Source organism: Nymphalis io, chromosome 18 (genome assembly GCF_905147045.1).
Source record: "Nymphalis io chromosome 18, ilAglIoxx1.1, whole genome shotgun sequence".
Taxonomy (NCBI): domain Eukaryota; kingdom Metazoa; phylum Arthropoda; class Insecta; order Lepidoptera; family Nymphalidae; genus Nymphalis; species Nymphalis io.
Genome location: NC_065905.1, coordinates 6,066,277 through 6,087,577, shown reverse-complemented (window position 1 = coordinate 6,087,577; position 21,301 = coordinate 6,066,277). Strand labels below are relative to the sequence as shown.

At 30.1% G+C, this 21,301-nt stretch overlaps 2 protein-coding genes across 2 annotated transcripts in view; one reads left to right on the top strand and one right to left on the bottom strand.

Moving 5' to 3' along the window:
• Nucleotides 1–10,732, bottom strand: part of LOC126775307 (tetratricopeptide repeat protein 28) — a 78,027-nt gene extending 67,295 nt beyond the window's left edge. The window contains exons 1-2 of the mRNA XM_050497145.1: nucleotides 10,442–10,732; nucleotides 669–722 (exon numbers count right to left, since the gene is read on the bottom strand). Coding sequence (XP_050353102.1) covers nucleotides 669–692 — 24 coding nt within the window. The 5' untranslated portion in view covers nucleotides 693–722; nucleotides 10,442–10,732. The remainder of the gene's footprint in view (nucleotides 1–668; nucleotides 723–10,441) is intronic.
• A 3,458-nt stretch (nucleotides 10,733–14,190) lies between these two features.
• LOC126775320 (trichoplein keratin filament-binding protein) lies at nucleotides 14,191–20,247 on the top strand. The gene is made up of 9 exons (XM_050497163.1): nucleotides 14,191–14,429; nucleotides 14,805–15,026; nucleotides 15,507–15,617; nucleotides 15,874–16,056; nucleotides 16,760–16,904; nucleotides 17,480–17,767; nucleotides 18,687–18,848; nucleotides 19,085–19,276; nucleotides 19,619–20,247. The coding sequence occupies exons 2-9, from the start codon at nucleotides 14,812–14,814 to the stop codon at nucleotides 19,808–19,810; spliced, it is 1,488 nt and encodes a 495-aa protein (XP_050353120.1). The 5' UTR covers nucleotides 14,191–14,429; nucleotides 14,805–14,811; the 3' UTR covers nucleotides 19,811–20,247.
• Nucleotides 20,248–21,301: the final 1,054 nt, after the last annotated feature.

Sequence of the window (21,301 nt, the reverse complement as noted above, 5' to 3'; positions counted from 1 at the left end):
AGTCTGTAAATTGTCTATGTTAAAAAATTGCTTACTGTATTTTAGTTGCCAAGTCAGGGTCAACTGTAAGTTTCGACTGTCAAGTTAGGTCTTTATTGCCAGCATGAGTTATATGTATGTATATTGTGTATATTATGTATAATTCTTATAAAATATTCTATCATTAAACACATGTTTATAAGTATATTTATACATGCGTATTGAAGTGAGCAAAGTTATATTCATATAGTTTTATTATAAAAGAAAAAAAATAGATTGTATATGCTTACACATGCTAATTCTATTCTATTTTCGCGTAGAAAGAGATTGGGTGGACAGATTATATTGGTATATATAATAATGATATTGTAAGAATTTCAAATATATTACAATCAACAACTAAACGTTGATTACATATATGGCATGAATTAGTTTATGAATATAACACATGCAAACTTAGTTGGCTAAACTGAAGTACTATTACTAGAAACGCGTAAACGCATGAACGCTTACTATTATGTAAAGTCGTTTTTATTACTATCATCGATTGTTATTAGTACATTATATTATTTTCCTAATTTATTGGATGAATTAGTTGGTGATTGTGTGTATGTTTTATATTCATCAATGATATCAAAATCATTATAATAAAAAAATAGAAGCAATAAAAAATAAAAACAAATTCTTACCTCCGAGAAATCTCGCTGCGACATTTTCTACTGCTACATTCTTCTTACATGATCCTGTAAAAGGAAACGCAATTAAAACATTTTATATTAATTTAAATGATCTATCTATTTACTGGTAAGATCCATCACATCTCGGTGGATCCACCAAACAGCTCACTGTGGTGTAAATTGTGAGTGAACCAGTTTGATTACAGGCACAAGGAAGAGAACATTTTACATTTCCTGTTTTACAGGTGTTCTATATAAGCAAATTTAAAAAAAAACTGTTTGTATGAACTCATAATATTATTATATTAAACGAATATTAAAGTCTTAAATTATATTCTGGACAATAAGAATGAATACAAATTTGATTAGCAAATATTCGGTTTTGCCACACCTGAAGTCAGTAAGTAAGTGGTTTGACCCCGAACATGTTCAGGAAAATCAAAACATTACGCGTAAACTTTACAACCTAAGTATGTTATGTTGCGAAAACTAGACACTGCAATTCTGAGCTTAACCACGAGTTGCTTAATAGAAATAAGTGTGCGTTTTATGATGTGGTTTTAAACTTACCTGTGTTATTGAATAATGAACAAACATAAAAAGTATTTGTGTACAAAGCGTTTTTACTGAATATATGTTTCATCTGTATTTGACAGGCATGTGAATAAAATTATCGCAAAAGCTATATGTTGGGTTTCATATTTCGCCAGGGAAGAGACTTTAAAAATATCAATACATTTAATGTGTTGTATAATTCGTATGTAAGTTCTAATTTGGAATTCGCTTCAACGGTTTGGAATCCACAATACTCTAAGTATATTATGGCTATCGAAAATGTACAGGATAAATTTATTAGAAGATTAACGCATAAATTTGGGTCCATTTCTATTAATAATTTTGATAACCAGAGTTATATTCAAAGATTTAAATTAAGGAAACTTTATGATATCTATTTTTTTATATGATTATTTTGATCTACTTTCGCAATGCGAAAATGTACATAGTTCGTTTTGAACTTGTTATGTACTCGTATATAGTGATGTTAGTATACAACTAGATTATGTTACGATAATGCATTTGTGAGATTTATACTATATATATATATATATATATATATATATATATATATATATATATATATATATATATATAACCTTTTTTTCATAAATGTATCAATTATCAATTGCGACCCGAGTCATTTAAGGTTAAATGATAAGTGTTATCGAATTACATTTTATAATTATAACCGAGCATGACTTGTTTGTGCAATTTTGTGAAAAGTTTCGCTTGGTCGGTCAAAAGGCTGGTTTTATTAAAATAGCTCTATTTCCAAGGAGATAAAGTGTATAATCCTTTAAAAAAAATACAAATCTCGAGGTTGGCGGTTGTGGTTGGTTATAATCTGATGGTAGGCAGTTTCCGCTAGCGGTCATCAAACTTGGTGATGAGAAATCGCGTCTTATAAAAGTACGGTAGAGTTATTAAACACTAAAATGGATCGATTTATATTTAATGAACTAACCAAAGCTAATCAATTTGCACATTAAACTGGTATATTAGTTTTATGATTTTTTTATTTGTATTTAATGTAATTTTAGCGATTAAAGCCGACTAATTTTAATTATATTAAAGTGTCACGCCTTTATGAATAAATTATTTATAATATTTAAATAGTTATTATATTATAGATATGCTGTCATAGGTTACTTGTTGCTCAAATTCAACATTTGAGCTTCCTATTTCCGGTATTAATTAATTTGCTTTTTATTACTCAAATAAAAAATTGAATCATAATAATTGATAGATTCAATTACTTAAAAAATATATAATATATATGATTTAATTTAACTTTTTTTTTATGAAATAGGTAGGCGGACTGGCAAATGGGTCACCTAATGGTAAGTAGCTACCACCGCTGTATATACTAATGCGCCACCATCCTTGATAACTAAGATGTCATTGTGCCTACAAGTGTGTGTAGTGTAACTATACTGGCTCACTTCTCCTTCAAACCGGAATACATCAATACTAAATATTATTGTTAAACAGTAGAATATCTAATGTATGGTACGTAATAATAATAATAATAATGTATGGTGGTAATGGGTGGTACGCTCTACCGACAAGGAAGCACCATAATAAGCACTCATCAGATATTCTACCGCAAAACAGCAATACTTGATATTGTTGTGTTCCGGTTTGAAGGGTGAGTGAGCCAGTGTAACTACAGGCACAAGGGACATAAAATCTTAGTTCCCAAGGTTGGTGGCGCATTGGCTATAAGCGATGGTTGACATTTCTTACAATGCCAATGTCTAAGGGCGTTTGGTGACCACTTACCATCAGGTGGCCCATATGCTCGTCCACCTGCCTATTCTATAAAAAAAAAAATGTAACTATAAGCACTGAGTTCACATCAAGCCGAATACTAAAAATTTCTTTTTGATTAAGAATTTAAAAGTGTATTTTTCTATCAATTGTTAAGCGAGTTCTTTTTAATACAACATAAGCAATTTTTATTAAGTTGAACATCATCTTTACTTTTGACATGTGACAATACTACTATAATATAGATATAAAAATACCGTACAAATCGTGAGCGCTTGGAATGTGTGCAAGAATGCTAGTTACATTTCTCCGTGTAATCGCAATTACGATTCTTTAAGCGAAAAATGAGCCTTCCTGTCAACATCGGAGGCAATACGTCGTGGGGTATTAATTTTTTTTTGTTCTGTCAATCCTATGTCAACGTGTCGCTCTGCAAACAGCCTCACACAATTTAAAATATTTATATTTCATAAGCAAATGTACAAAAACACCTTTTTAAAGATTATTCTGTCTACGAGTAAATTATAAATAATAATCGGTGTTTTAAAAAAACAAATCAAGTAGTTTCTTGTAACTAATGATCAGATATAGGTAGTATACTAATTATTTTTTTGTTTTATCAATCCTATATCAACCTGTTACACTATAGCCAAGCATAAAATTTAAAATATTAATATTTTATAAGTAAATGTACAAAAAATAACCTTTATACAGATAAATAATCGATATTAAATTATAAGTCAATTCTTGTAACTAATTATCAGGTATCAGGTATTATCAGGTATAGTTATATATATGGGTATCCGGTTTATTTTAAACGTTTCGTTCGATTCTTATCAAAAGTATTAATAAATTGTGGCACTAACAAGAAGTTCACTTCCAACATAATGGTCATAACATGTCACTGCGATTAAAATTTATACGCAGTGAACTGATTGTCGCCAGTTATCTGGTTGAATTGATGAGACTAACTTTGCTTAAGGTCTTTGCATATACGACGATATCCTATATTGTTTATTTGAAATGACGAACATTTTTAACCTTGTTCATTTCTAGGAAGTATATTTACTCTGTGTCCATGATAAAGAAAAGTCATTATGAGATGTTGTCAAATTAACTTAGATAAGCCTCCGGTTGTCAAATAATGTATAATGAAGTAGTATCTGGGCGGACCGACCTTCGCTCGGCTCTATAGATAAACTTAAATAGGTAAACCAACTAAATATATGCAAATTTGATATTATAACATAATAATGTAGTATTATATCTTCAGATGTGATTTTTGTTTAGTATATTTGTATATATTTTAAATTTCAGTTAAGTTTAAAATAGAAGGAGGTAAACAATCTAAGTATATATTTTAGTTGATAACTTATCCGATTCAATGATTTTTTTTATTGAATATTTATTACATAAAAACAGCATTAAAATTAAACCAATACAAATCGTGACGTTCATCAAAAATCATAAGGCTTAATATATTTTTTTAAATTAATTTCGTCTTAAGAGAGGCAGAAAGATTCAGAAAAATAAACAATATTCTGTGAAGAAAGCATAATTTCCATTCAATATGAGAGGGCCGAATCTTCGCATAAATCATTCCCACCTGACTCCAACGGAACTCGCCGAGGAACTCGATTACATTTATTTCTCTTAACACTCAGAACAGAGACCTGGTCGAAAGTATTAAGTGCGTTACGTTTTTTTTAATTTATAAAATAACCTAAGACCAATAAGAGACCTTGATGGTGAGTGGACCCAACAAAATAAATGGTAAAGGCATTGCATTAAAAAAATTGTCTTTTTTACACCTCATAATACATCCTCCATGTGCCACGATGCGAAATAAATAATAATTATATATTAAACATAAAGAAATATAAATATTATATATTAGTGTTCGCCAGGGACTTCGCCTGCGTATAAAGAGGAAAAGAGCAGGTAAAAAAGTACCCTATCCTACCTTGGGATTCAACCTTGCCTCATATCAAATTTCATCAAAATCAGTCTAGGGTTTTAGCCGTGAAAGCGTAACAGACAGAGTTACTTTCGCATTTATAATATGTATACAGTATGGGGTATGTCAATTGTAATTTTTATATGCACTAAAAATAAATAAACGAAATCGCATTTTAGTAAAATATTTTACAACATAATATATATTACTATCAACAAATAAATAATACTATCATTAGGATTATTTTATAGATAATACCAGAGAAGTAATAAGAATACTTTATAATAATAATATATATATGTGTATTTAATCGTTAACCTTTTAAAAATCAATTTTACAATAAAACGACTCTTATTTAAATATATATTTACACTTACAAAAGTTACGTTTTATTTCGATACCACTGCTGATGTATTTTTTATCTCAGTTTCCACATACCAATCGCCATATTTTATGTTATGCAGTGTTTATCCATGCTTAGATGTAAAATCGTTGTAAGCGGAGATTCAGTCTTTGTATCACAAAATGGATTAATACTTATAAACTAGATGATGTTTTTAAATTAATACTTATTTCGAGCCGAGATGGCTCAGTGGTTAGAACGCTTGAATCTGCGGGTTCAAACAAAAGCCAACACCACATATTTTCTATGTGGTTAAGATGTGATTATAATTCATCAAGTGCTTGGCATTGAAGGAAAACATCGTGAATAAGCCTGAATATATCTAATTTAACCAAAATTCTACCACATTGGAGCAGCGTACTGGAATAAGCCTTTTCCACAAAAATAGAGGAGGATTTAGCCCAGCAGTGGTACGTTCACGGGCTGTTATTTTACTTTACATTATCTATTTTTTTTAACATTCATAGAATTTGTTGGCTTCTAAGTCAACATTCAAGACAACATCAGTGTACGAATAAAATATTTGATAAAATTAGTTCTTAGATTTTTTTGTTTATATTTCACCTTATATCTATGTAAGCTCTACATTATTTATTTATTTATTTATTTATTGCGTAAAACGATTTTACTTACAAATTTTGTAGACTTTACTTAATGAATCACTTAAAAAACATTAAAGGAGGGTGCAAATTTTGTGTAATATATCGTTGGGTGGGCATTTTTGAGCTGAACAAAAGTTACTATGGCTCCAAGTTTTAAATCTTGCTACAATACTATTGGAGGTGGGAACAGAGTTCATACAAATCCTGGTATCATCCTTTAATATAAAGAATTGATTCATCAATAAATATTAAATAAAAAAGAATGAATCTTGTAGCATTTATCATTATTTTGTTTTTGTATTTTGAATCAATTAAATACATACATTGTAATCCCTTCTATGTTACTTCACAATGATCACGTAAATAACTTGTCATTATGATGAACATAGTAAAGTATATATGCCCTTTTAAAGAAAGTGTGTTTTATAATCTTTACGTAATTGTTAATGTTGACAGCGGGGCAGTAAAACGAAGTGTTATTTATTAAAATCCGTTATAAAGGAACGTTATAGAGAATATTTAATGACAAAAGGCCTTAAAGGCCATAAAATATATTGAAATTACAAAGTTTAACAAACTATTTACCTTATTGAATAATATTGTAAACTATTCAAGTTATTATATTTCATTCGAATTTATGATTAAAAATGTTTTGTAAATTATTTATCTGAATTCACGTAAATTATACGACATATATTATGTTTATATGTTATATATTTTTAAAATAAAGCATTTTATGTCAATACAAAGGGAGCGAAAATTGACATTTCGTGCGAGTTTTCGTCAATGAGTTGGGTAATTGGTAAGATGCGTGACGATTATTGGCTGTAGCTCAAATAATAAACACAACTGACAAAAAACACACACAAAACCCTTTATAACCGCCCTTTTCAGGAGTTCAAGTGGGGCGATAAATTTATGTATGTTTAAAGCTGGCATAAAACAAACAGATTCCTCCTGTAAAATTCCTTTTCCCATTTAAAGCAAACTTGAAACCTGCGTAGAATTTTATTTAGTAAACTAATTTCACGGCTCACATTTTTATATACGCAATATTAATTAAAAACTTTCTAATAGGAAAGTCATAAAATTCAAAAGCATTGCAAGCACAAAAAATATTTGATTATATTATGCCTATATAATGTTATTAGCATCTATTTGCTATAAAACCTCAATACAGCTAGTTACCTATCATGCTTTTAAATTATAAGTAATTACTGGTCGTCAGATTTTATATTTCCTTCGCAGAATTAAGCATGCTGATACTGATGTAATATTAAGTAAAAAAATATTTATAATTTTTCTAAGAAAGACAAAACGAAACAAAAACCATTGGAATCCTAACCCCAAAACAAGGAGAGCCCGTATTATAGGGGCCAAGTGCCAGAAGACAAACGAGTGCAAGGCAACCGGATTATACCTAACTGATTATTGATATTTTTACATTAATGATCAGACCATTTTCTTGCTTCTAATGATATTTTTTATATAATTTAGATGTTTACTTATAGGCACGATATGAATTATTTTAAACACAAATTTAGCATACCTCTGAATATTCACATAATCCGTAATAGCCTGTGAATGATCCACTGCTTGGCTGAAGGCCTCCTCTCCCTTTTTCAGGAGCTGGTTTGGAGCTTATTCCACCACGCTACTCCAGTGCGGCTTGGTGGAATACGCGTGTGGCAGAATTTCAGTGAAATTAGACACATGCAGGTTTCCTCACGATGTTTTCCTTCACCGTAAAGCACGAGATGAATTATAATCACAAATTAAGCACATGAAAATTCAGTGGTACTTGCCCGGGTTTGAATCCACGATCATCGGTTAAGATTCACGCGTTCTTACCACTGGGCCATCTCGGCTTATATTCACATAGTAATAGCCCAATTTATTTCTGTATTTATTACTATATAAACAATAAGTACAGGAATTTTACACAAATAAATTGAGAACTGATTTAAATTTTACTTGATTTTATATTTTAAAAATATAAATTAAATTGTATAAATAATAATTTAACATCATTAGTATTTACAAAGAAAACTTATAGGTATTCATTTCTTCAAAAAGACATTGATATTCAAGTTTTAATGATTTAAAAAAACTTTTTGACTTTGAATATAATTTGGAATTCGTATTGCCTCAAGGTATTCTACCAGTAGCTACCAGCCAGGTGGCGGCATTCAAATTCTAACCGCGTCACCATCATTACGAGCACGAGAGCTGACGTGATTGACTTGATCACGATCCATTTGTATCATACCTGGACGTATCGCCTAAAATTATACTTTTCGAAGAACATTCATCTTCGTTGACAAACATATTTATTTCTATATATAAGATGAATTCAATTTTATATTTATTTTTTAATCTCGCATATTTCACATAGGTAATGTTCCTGATGATGCCTCAAATATTTGACATTATAAATTGATAGTAACGACGCGAAATAGCATCGAATAAGTAACGTAAACAAATGGCAACTCTTACTTGTTTTAAAAATAACTTATAAATAAATAAGTTACTTTTTTTTTTATAGAATAGGAAGGCGGACGAGCATATGGGCCACCTGATTAATAAGTAATGATTAATTTAATAAGTGATCACCAACGCCCATAGACATTGGCATTGTAAGAAATGTTAACAATCGCTTACATCACCAATGGGCCACCAACCTTGGGAACTAAGATTTTATGCCCCTTGTGCCTGTAATTACACTGGCTCACTCACCCTTCAAACCGGACACGACAATACCAAATACGTTAATAAGTAATAAGTTTTGTGGTAGAATATCTGATGAGTGGGTGGTACCTACCCAGACGAGCTTGCACAAAGCTCTACCACCAGTATGGACACTCAAGCATCTATATTCATGTTCTTTCAAAAAATGAATATTATAATGTAACAATCAAATTGGTTATTTATACAAATATTAATTAAATTAGTAAACGTCATGAATTCATGACGTATATCATATATACTTGGATTTTATAGATTTTTTACATTTGAACTGTCAAATTCTGGTTTAACTAAAAGTATGATAGTCGATACATCGTTATTTTGTGACTACTTCTTAACATAACTTTACATCAACTCGTTACACAATTGTAATCACTTGAAATTTAAAATAATTCAAAACTTATAAACAAAATTTAGACTCGATGTAATATGCAAGATTTGTTATCGTCTAGAAACATCGCTATTAGTGTGTATGTATGTTTCTCCATTTCATACACTTTCGGCGCATCTTATATTAATACTCTTAAACATTGGTTCAAAAAAAAAATAGCTCAAAGTGATGTTGGCAATTAACGTCATAATATAAAAACGTGCGATTACGTATTTCGACGTACAAATTACAGGAGAACCCTCGTTCCGATTTCGACTTCTGAGAAATATATCCAGACATGTCCATTCAGAATTTAAACGCAATTGCGATATACACCTAGTATTTTAAATTATATGTGAAATACCAAACGCGAGGCTAAATTAGTTATTCAATAATACGTATAATAATCTATTTATCAGGCAGTCAAATATATAGTCATCATATCACTATTTCCTATTTCAATTAATTTCTTAATGTTAACAAAAAGTTAAGAACATATTTAAGTTTATATATTATTTGAACATGATAAATTGTATTTAAATTTATTTTTCCTTGCACAGTATTAAAAAGGCATTAACCGGTTTAATGTTCGAAAATACTTTATGACGAATAAAGCTAAAATTAATTTCAAAAACGTCATCACTACGGAATGTTTTAAATCCTAAGTAGGTTTATTGCAATTTTCATGCCTCTCCGACCGTATTTATTCTCGCTGATTGCCGACGAGTCGAACTCTCATCATATAACATTATATTTAATTGAACAGAACACTAAACTTGATTATTATAACGTATAGCAAATGATTAATTTAATTTTTTTTTTTGTATTAAACGATAAGGAATCAAGGTGTAATTGGTTTTTGGCTTGGCATGGTTAAAATAATTTAAAAATATAATAAATATTGTCAACAAAATACGTTTCTATATAAAATATGTATAACACTACATGAGTATTCGAGTTAATTAAATTAAAATTAAAGTTCGCGTTTAACGACTCCTAAACTAGAGCCCGTTGATGTCTTTAGTTCTAACTGTGCGTTATACTTGTGTGCGTGCGCAAGTCAAACACCATCTCACTTACAAATCATTCCCCTTTCATATTTTGATAACCGATTAGATGAATCGTATTTACTGAATTAAACTTACAACATTAATATCTAAAACAACTTTCTACTCAACAAATATCTCGATTTCTTCGTCTTAACTGGAATTACATGATTACTTACATATAAATAATCAATTTCAGTAAGAGTAAATCATTAAATAACACATTGCTTAAGCACGTATACAAATGTTTACTATATAAGCGCTTTTTACATAAAAGTTTACAGATATAGTCAAACTTATTATGTATAATAATTATTATAATAGTTTATCTTACCATCCCAGCCTTTGATTTAGGCCAATTATAAACCCATTTCTTGGTTTCGTACACGGTTGTTACACTCGGACAGACAAACAAAAAATACCTCTCATAGCAACTTTAGATAGACACAAGTTTTATTAATTTCGAATACACAATTTAAACATAAACACTTAGAAACACTTTTATTTCACACTGATAATATTTATCACAAAAATTTAGCTCTTGATCTATGATTTCAAAGGTTGTTTTAATTTATAGTTCACCGTCGACGGCATGTCAGCATGCGCAAACGCAGCCTCCACAGTCTCAGCGACTGACCTGACTGCCGGTCTGTGATGTTGCCAGGTGATAATTAAATCAAGTCACGTTATTGGATCGAAGTTTTCTACTAAAGTACTTAACTTGTTATACACTATACAGTTATTGGTTACTGTAAAATTATTGTAACAAAAAAAGTGTCATATGCAATACATAAAATATGTAATATAAAGCAATAATTTTGAAACATATATAAATAGCAAAAATTAATTTTCAGAAGTTCTTTCTGGGTTATATTCTTCTAGGGGACTGTGCCACTTATCAGAGATTTAAAATTTATAGGATTTATAGGATTACGCCCTGCATCTAAATTAAAATTCGTAAAATATAAATAAAATATCATAATCAAAGATGTATTATATATTTAATTAATTACGCTCTAAATATGATACACAATAATAATTTAAGTATTACAGTAGTATTTAGTCTTTATTTTTTTTACACGTATAAATAGTTCTACTGCAAAAAAAAAATAAAGATTATCTTATACGCATACGTCGTACTAGCATAGAAGAATTTTCTTTTATATGGCAACATTAAAGTCACTGCCATTGTATCTTAAATGCGATGGAATATATCTGCATCTCGTTCACCACGCCGGAATGTGACCCGCTATCACCTTGAAGGCCGTAAGCTCGGACGCTTCAATGAAAACAAGAGCTTTCGAAGTCTCCAGTAAAGTTTATTAGATATGCACCCGCGCCGGCCGCTTAAGTGTTAAATAATATCTACAATTTTAATGCATTGAAATGCAAATGCAATCACGTTTCAGATAAGAATTTATTCAACTATGATAAGGAATAGGAAGAAATTAAATTTGGAATTTTAACTCGTTTAAGATAAAGTATACAATATCATGTTGAGTAAATTACGCAATTTATTGGACATCTTTCTATTTTTACTTTATGTATATCTCGTTTTTATATAACTTATATTCGATTTTTTTTAAAGAAATAATAAATATAATTATTTCATATTAATTATATACTACATAGTAACAAAATAATACTACTAATGTTTTTGTTCTTATTTTCAACAAGCAGTGGGTCATACTGTATACCTGACCAAAATTTTGACTTTACGTAAAATTTCTGGCACGAGAGCGCTAACGTAGAATATCTCTATTCCCTCGCTCGCTTAATCCGATGGGACAGCAATTTGACACGAGTGGAGAAAAAAGAGTCGCAGAAGTTTTCTTGGTGGTAGGGATATGTGCGAGCCTGTCTTAGTAGATACTCATCAAATATTCTATCTCCAAACAGCAATATAATTATTATTGTTGTGTTCCGGTTTCAAGGGCGAGTGAGCCAGTGTATGTCTAATTTCTAACAGCACTTTTTTGTGTTATGTAATCAATGAAACTGAACTAATTAGCTTTTATATAATTACCTAATATAGTAATCACATTTTGTAAGATTACTAGTATTAGCGTAGTGCCAAAAATCAATATATATATATATATATCTAAAGCAAAAAGCGTGTTTTTGTTATATTAACGAAAAATATTACACTACGCTTCAAGCTAGTTACTACGCCTTAAAAACTAAAAGTAACAGAACTGTATAGGAAACATTATAACATAGGTAGATTTCGTAGATTATTGACGGTTTTTATAGAAATCATCTTAAGGAAAGGTTAATAGAGATGAAAGAATAATAAGCGTGCGCTGCGTGTTATCTTTAACAGACTAGTTTCTATAACCTCTGACAACGTCTATGCAATTTTTTATGATTATTGATTGAATAGTTAAGGCGTTAAAGCGTAGAGACGAACAAATAATTAGACAAACAAATTAATTAATATAAGCATTTATAATATTATAAGAATGTGATACATAGTAAAACACTTTTGTGAGCATAATTTCACTGGTGTAGGCTTGCTACCGTTTATAAGTAGGCGCAATACTAATTTTATGAAGCATTTCTTCCAACTTCTAACTTACTTTAGAGCAGATAAAAATGAAATAATTTATTCTTAAAGACAACCAATAATTTGAGTTTTATTATTAATAATATTATCCTAATAAAATAAATAAATATAAAGTAAAATAAATAAAATCATAGTTTAGTTATTAAAAGAACTTTATATTTCTTTAGTATAATAATAATAATAATATGTGCCGTTATGGCATACGAGTCCGTCTTACCTCCGATGTGCGTCAATAGATATTTCAAATAAAAAAAAATTTCAAGCTTAATATTTTTTCATTTCTACTTGCTCAATTATTAAGTCATTTGCTTTTCCCTCTTTCACTAATTAATAAGACTATAAGAATTGACTTTGTGTGTCTTTGGTTTTCTTTATTACTGACTGGAATACTTGTATCTATATGTTTTATTCCCATTCCAGATATTGTTTCTTCTATTATTTTGTACTCTATCATTTACCATTAACAGAAAAACCTTCTGATCGATTATTCATAAAACCGTCCATTATTTCTCAAACAACTATAGTAATTAATACTTTTTGACATTACTTGAAACCGTGAGTGATGTCAACAATGTCTATAAAAAATACAAATGTTTTATAATTATATTTATTTTACGGAATTATAATTGCAATAATTTTTAAGAAATTACTATACGACACAAATACATGTACAAATTTCTATTTTGTTATTATAAGAAACTTAAAGTATTTTAAAATGCAGCAAATAACATTAATATATAATTTATGTAAAGGTTATGGGCAAAAATAATTTCGAATCATACGCCGTCCAGGTGGTCCAGCGGCTGATATCACCTGACCTAGACGGCATGGCTCGTATTGGCTCAAAGGTCGAAATAAAAAATTCAAGTCAATCAGCATCATCAAAGCGAAATCAGCATTAATTAGGTATTACTATGTGTTTATACAAAGCCTTCTTCAATTTTGGTAAAATAAAAACCACTGCAAATTTGTAAAAATGTACCGATATACCGATGCAAAAAGGTCTAGGTCAAATAACAACTGTAACGTAGTAATTTTTTACTCTTTGATAACGACAATAACGCGAACACCGTGGTACAAATTTAAAGTAATTTAAGATGATCTGCACAAGGTTCATGGACGTCACACTCGAGTTTGAGGTCAGTAAATCACTTTTTAAATTTTTAATTCAATTGAATTATTTAATATTTTAAATAATTATCATAGATTACATTCATAAAAAAATACGTAAAAATGAAATTTAACTTTTATAACTTGTAAGTATACTTGTAGACGTTATCAAATATATAAATAATGTAGACAGATAATTAGTTACTCCGTCTACGATAAATAAATAACTGTGTTGCAATAACTCGTGGCAATGATATTATATTAAATATAACATAAAAAAATACTTAAACGACTTTTTCTGTTGGCATTTTTAAATTATCACTTATGCTATAACAAAACGCAGTTGCTAGGCAACGTCCTGTCAGAAAATAGACGTTTGACTTGTTTTGAATTTGTGTTTGTAACGCTTTTACCACGAGAGACTATTGTAGCATATTAAGATTAACTGCGTGACTGTTAGCAATAATTGTAGCAATTTCTGAGGAAGTTATATGAATTTAATTTAATTGACTGACTGACCTCATGCCGTCCAATTCAGTGTCGTTGCCCACGCGTTGTTATGAGCAATCATGCAATACTTGTTATAGTGATAGGAAGTAAATGACTCCAGAATTGGAAGAGACCTTACAGTGTGCAGTCAACCGAGGTAAGTTACCGATTTCACAATATTAGTCATATTTCCAATTAATGTTTATATTTAGTGATTCACAATAAAGTAAGCGCGTTTTTGTTTGCTTAGTTAAGTTTATGTTTATTTAGCTAAACTTGAAACAAGCCTAATATTTCTTTAAAAATTAGAATTAATATTAGGCTTGTTTTAAATTAAAAATATATTATAATTCTTATCTTTTAATAAAAAAAAACAATACAAATATCAAAACAGCATATGTTTTTATGTGAAAATTATTAAATTCGGTGCCAAAAAAATTAATTTGTGTTAATATATATTAAATCGTAAATTTTAAATATAAATTAATTCAGTGCTTGTGTATATTAATAATAAAATAATATTGTATGGTAGTTACAGGATGTCCCGCTTAAGGCCCCAATGGCAGTTACAAGCTTTAGCTGCACAGAAGAGAGACAATGAACTTCGTCGTGCAGAAGAACTTAAGAAAGTGGCCAACTACTTTGAGCTTAATACCAATAATTCAAGACATCATGAACAATGGACAACAGAAGGATACTATGAAAGAGCCAATAAGGAGGCCGGGTTGTTGAGTGAAAAGAAAATAAGGGCTGCGTAAGTGATTCTATATAATTATAATATATAATTTTTTTTATGGTAGCCCTTAGATATGGATAAAAAAAATATCAATAATGCAATAAATTGTGGACAAATTTAGATTGCATACACTAATAGAAATATATATGTCATTTTTATGTTATTTACATATGCAATACAACACTATTCAACTTAAATAGCTACAAACACTTTAATTTACTTCCAGAATTTCGATAACAACAATTACACAGGCACTAGGGACATAACATTTTAGTTTCCAAGGTTGTTGGTGCATCGGTGACGTAAGTGATGGTTAACATTTATCACAATGCCAATGTCTATGGGCGTTGGTGACCACTTGCCATCCATTTGTTCGTCCGCCTATCTATACTATAAAAAGAATCTGCCAGAGTATCAATTCATATTATATAATATGTCTTATTAAATTGTGGATAATATTAACATATTTATTTATTAATAAATATTATTACATTTCAGACAATTGGAAGAGCGTCGAAAGAAACTTGAGACAATGTTGTTCCAAGAAAATCTACAGTACCAAGAGGAATTGAAAGCTCTTGCAGTTCAGCCTAAATATTTTAAAAATGGGTATCTTAAACAATTATTTTGTACACAAAATAAAAATAATGTTATTATGTATAAAATGCTTTTAATTTATTCCTTTCAAATTACTTTTCATATGCAAATCAATTCAGTTTATGCAAATACTAACATATAACTTAAAATTAAAATCTTGTAGATTGATAAATTTACTTAAGATGTAAAAATTAAACAAAAATGATCTTAGAATGATATTGGTTTAATTGAGTAAGATTTATATGTTATCTTAATAATTCCTCCACAGGTCCTATCTTAACAATGTTTCTACATCTACTTTGCAAGAGATAAACCAAGGTATTAGAGCAAAAGAGGAGCAGCTAAGAAAACAAGAAGCCGAACTCAAACTATACCATGCTTGGAGATTAAGACAACCTGAATTGAGAGCTGCAAGCTCTTACATTGCTAACGGAAAATTAAAGTCAGCTTGGTATGTATTTCTTATATATATAAGTGGTTAATATGCTTGAGATTGGTAGACTTTGATATAGTTTGTTAACCATGAAAGCAGGCATTAATGTATTGTATTAATGCTACTTTGTTATAACTCATGGTTCTGCTTCAATACTTCTATATTATTGAACGACATCCATAGCGATTGGTATATACATGGGCCAGAATATCTGTCAAGTTTAGCTAATAACAAATAATATTATGAATGATAATAGTGACTTGTGGTATTGGTAGTAGTAAAGGCTTGGAGTTTAGTAGAAATATAAATTTAAGTCCTATCGATCTACTGATAAAATTTAATAGTGTCATTAATGAAAGCGTTGACATAGCGAGGATTTTGTTATAGGGGTAGCAAGGGAGGGCCTTATACAACTTTGGGGCTGGTTAAAATTATATTTTTATCGACACATGCTTTTATTTCTAATTTCATATTACTATTATACTGACATAAAAAAAGATGTTTTTGTTATGTCATAGTACATAACAAGACTTTTTACCCATAATATAGACTTTTTTTAACTATGATAATAATATTTAAATACTAAACGGGGTTTAATGGGGGAGCATTGTGTCCCCCCACCCCATTACATGGCTACCCTTATAATGAACAACAACAAAGGCAATAGTAAATGTTAATTTGCAATAATATTTAAATTGCTCACTGAATATTTTGTATTTAGGATGGAACAAATCATAGAAAAAGAGATGCAAAAGAAGAAAGAAGATGAGGACACACGGAAAATTCTGCAAGAAAGAGACGAGGCGCTCCGTCGCCAAATACAGATAGAGGAAGAGAGACTAAGAGAGAAGGAGCTACAGATGAAGGTCATTAATTTTATTTCACACTTTCAAATTATGATAGTTTATTGTTCTACTAATAAGTATACAGTACAGTAACAGCCTGTTAATGTCCCACTGCTGGGCTAAGACCTCATCTCCCTTTTGAGGAGAAGGTTTGGAGCTTATTCCACCGCGCTGCTCCAATGTGGGTTGGTACACATGTGGCAGAATTTTAGTGAAATTAGACACATGCAGGTTTCCTCACGATGTTTTCCTTTACCGTCAAGCACGAGATGAATTATAATCGCAAATTAAGCACATGAAAAATCAGTGGTGCTTGTCCGGGCTTGAACTCACGATCATTGCGTTCAACCACTAGGCCATCTCGGCTATACTAATAAGTATGTTTGCATTTTTTACGAGTTTATTTTTACTTGTTTGTAAGCGTGGGTTAAATCTTGCACCGAAAAAAAGTCAGTCAATGCGTTTTCTAGGCGAACGTTGCTAAAACTATAACAGATACCCAAAGAAGAATAATAGATCTCTAAAATGTCTACAGAAAATACCACGATATCATATTTCTATCTTTAAACTCTTTTTTTTTCAACTTTTATTTTCAGGAGCTTCGAAATAGTCTAGAAGGACAAATAGCAGAATTGAGCGAAAAGGAAACAATAGTGAAAAAACTTCGAAAACTAGAGGAGAGAGAAAGAATAAAACTAGAAGAATTACAAATCATATCAAATGAAAGAGAGAAAGAACATGCAAAACTTGTGGCAGAAAGAGATGTACATATTGTAAACATGGGCTTACATAAGTATAAGTTGAAGAGGAAAGTGATGTCAGTTATAAATGAGATTGAACTTGATTTGAGAATGTTAGAACAGATACGGCAGAGTATTTTGAAGGTAATCATGTTTTTACCTTACAACGCCTTGAAGGCCAGAAGTTTTCTTATAAATGTTTCACTGGTGATAGGGCTTTGTGCAAGCTCGTTTGGGTAGGTACATAAATAATAAAGGCAGACCCGAACTGCTTCGTTGGTTTTTCGGCTAGCTTATACCTCGGCGTATACCCAGACCACGGTAGGAAGAATAAAAGTTTTGAATTTTTTCTATGTAGAAATTCTAAGTAGCATAATTATATTTGGAAGTTATACTGTTATACTTATGCGTCTGGGGTTAGTTCCTTGTTCCTGCATAGAGTGACCACAGCTCAACTCATGGATGTCGTAAGATCAGACTAAGGAAGAATTTGTTCAGTGTACTCATTAATCAAGAACACCAGCTCATGCTAAAATGTTATGTTATACTCATGCTAAAAATTTATTGTTAAAAACATGATATTCCTTTTGACCTCTCAATAGCAATTCGTTGGAGTTAATAAAAAAGCTTGTATGCAACAATTGTGTAATTTATAAGAATGCATTAAAACTAATTATTTTCTTATATTTCTATTCTCCTTTTATTAAAAAATAAAGAACGACGAGCCGGTTGGTGTGGTTGGTGAATGCTTGCCTTTCACGCCAAAGGTTATGGGTTCGATTCCCACCCAGGACAGATATTTGTGTGCATGAATATATCTGTTTGTCCTGAGTCTAGGTGTAATTATCTATATAAGTATGTATTTACAAAAAAAAGTGTATTTAGTATATCAGTTGTCTGGTTTCCCTAATACAAGCTCTGTACAAGCTTAATTTGGGATCAGATTGCCGTGTGTGAAAAATGTCCCTGGATATTATATTATATTATATTAAAGAATTTAGCATAGAACCTCTTGCACGTAAATTACATATTATAGTTTTACTTAGTACTTCACATTTTATAGGATTATGAAATAGATCGCGAATTATGCGTCAATCACAAACGTGTCTTGGACGCGGCGCTACAGGATTTAGAAGAGTACAGAGATAAAGAGAGACAGAGACAGAAAAACATCGAAACAATGTACGACGGCGAAGCGAGACAGATAAATGACAAACAGGACAAGGTAAGCATTTTAAAATATAATATATTAAACATGTTAAAATCCCCAGCGAAGGACATAATAGACCTGCCCCCTGAGGGTGGAATATTTTTAAGGGGGGGGGGGGCTACCCTCGAAATACGCAGACGAAAACTAGTAAATATAGATATATTTTATTTACTACAATCATATTTCTTTAAATTTACAAACACATTACTAAAATATTAGCTGATATGTTATGTTGTATAATATTGTTCTAGCTATGGGCGAAAGAACGTGAAGCTCGTTGTAATCTAATGCGAGAAGTTAAAGAAGCTCTCAAGAAACAGGTGGAGGAGAAGATAGAAGCTAATATTAAAATGCAGAAGGAAAATGTTCTCGAACGGGAGAAGATTCTGGAACAAATGGAGAACTTCCATCAAGAAGTACGGGCTCAGGAGAGAGATACTCAGGTTGTTATATATACAGGAATTTAAAAAAAAAACAGATTCAGATAAATCTGATTAAATTTTCTTCAAAAGATATTGTCCAGAGCCTTAGCAATAATGAGGAATGTCAGCGGTGACAGGTTTTTTTTTATATAATTGGTACCTTAGTTGTGTACATATAATATTCCTAAAAAGTTGCTGTAATATGTTCACCATTTAATTTTAGATAGAATTGAATCATTTAAATTTGCGGCTTTTGTAAGAGCTAAGGTTTTTTTTGTGTTAATTGATCCACCAGCCAAGATATCCGCAAGTTATTTTGATTATGCGATTTTATCCCTATAAAAGTAAATACTTATTTTCCAGTTAAAGAATACATCATATTCAGCGATAACGGCTCTCCAATCTCAGTTAAACGGCCTTCGGCTCCAGAAGGAACAAATGGATCAAGTCGCGACCAGGGAGGCCGAGTTACGTGAAGCGGCCACAAATGAACGTTTGCTGCGTACTGAGATTGCAAGAGCTCAACGAAAAGGAAACACACAAGCTTGGGCATAATATTGTAAACCTTCTTTCTTATTCGCTAAAGTGTGTTTTTGATTGCGTTTGATTTCCTAAAAATGTATATCTGACAAAATTGATATTTTTATTACAATTTATTTTAAATAATTATATTTAAGTACTAGGTTTATTAAATCGCTGAGATGAAAGAGTCGAAAGAATAATTAAATATAAACGAAGATCTCGGTTTCAAATCCATGTAAGAAACGCCGTCTTTGAGCAAACTCTGACAAATGGAAACATAGTGGGGGTAACCTTCAAACCTTTCCTTAAAAGGTGGCTTTTGCTCAGATTTGGATATTTACGGGTTGTTTACTTGCTATATAAAAGAAACTATCATTATATTTGACCTTCTTTTGATTCACTTTCACGTGATTAAGTGATTATTATAAATTTAATGAAAATTACATGAAAATACATCACTAATGTCAATAGGTTGTCTAGTATCTTTTAATTGATACCTTACACTTTTAAAAGTAAAGTGTGATACAACAAATTATATAATGTATGAATTGAAATATAATATTTCATTATTGAAATTCTATTTTATAGTAATTATTGTTTTTAAATTTGAACGTAGCTTTATATTTTCATTGTAATCATCAATGAAATTTTAGAATTTAATGGTAAGGCTGACTAATTGATATTAATATTAAATTAAATCAATATTATTTATAAATAAGTTTGAAAACTCTTATTAATGTAACTAAGGCTGCATTTGCTTAGTATTAAGAATTATAATTAGTATACTGTATCGAAAATGTAATAACTCTCTAATACAAAATTTAAAATATATCATGAACACATATGATGAAGTTGAATTTCGGTGATTATAAAATATGGTTTTGTCTCCTAACGGGTTGAAAAATTCACATATTATATAAAGTATTGTTTTGTTAAATTTGAATTAAACGGCGCAAATCAGTCTTTTGTCTTAATGGAATTATTTTGGATTAATATGTAAAATTGGTAAGGAAATTATTACAAAGTGTTTGAAGTATAGTTATACTTAAGTATTTTTTTTTTTGTTTAAGATTGACTTGAAATTTATTTTAGTAAAATATTTATGTATTGAGATGTGACAACTTCGTGTTGACGTATTCCTATTTTGCTGTGTGATATTAAAGTATATTTTTTAAATGATGTTTTATTTTATTAAATTATTTATTATTCTTTCCTTGTTAATACAGTTTTACTATCTGATATTATATAATTAAATTGATCAAGTTTATATTGAAATAAATTGTTTATAATATTAGATTTATAATAATGTCATCTATTGGCTGAAACAAGAACTAGTTCAGTAATAGAGAAAACTGCAAAAATATGTTTAATTGCATTTAATTTTTTGAGCGATTTGTTATGCTTTTTTTACTTTTCTTAACTACCTGTATACCTACTTCGCACTTTCATTTTTTTTTCTCTAAATCCGCCGTCAACCTGCCATCTTTTGCAAAATGGTTGAACTAAATCAGGTATGCACGCGGC

Bases quoted from the DNA above. Each gene is read 5' to 3' on its own strand.
- LOC126775320 (XM_050497163.1), top strand. From the start codon at position 14,812: ATGTCCCGCTTAAGGCCCCAATGGCAGTTACAAGCTTTAGCTGCACAG. The intron at 15,618-15,873 runs GTATCTTAAACA...ATTCCTCCACAG, and splicing joins CCTAAATATTTTAAAAATGG to GTCCTATCTTAACAATGTTT. The intron at 18,849-19,084 runs GTAAGCATTTTA...ATATTGTTCTAG, and splicing joins TAAATGACAAACAGGACAAG to CTATGGGCGAAAGAACGTGA.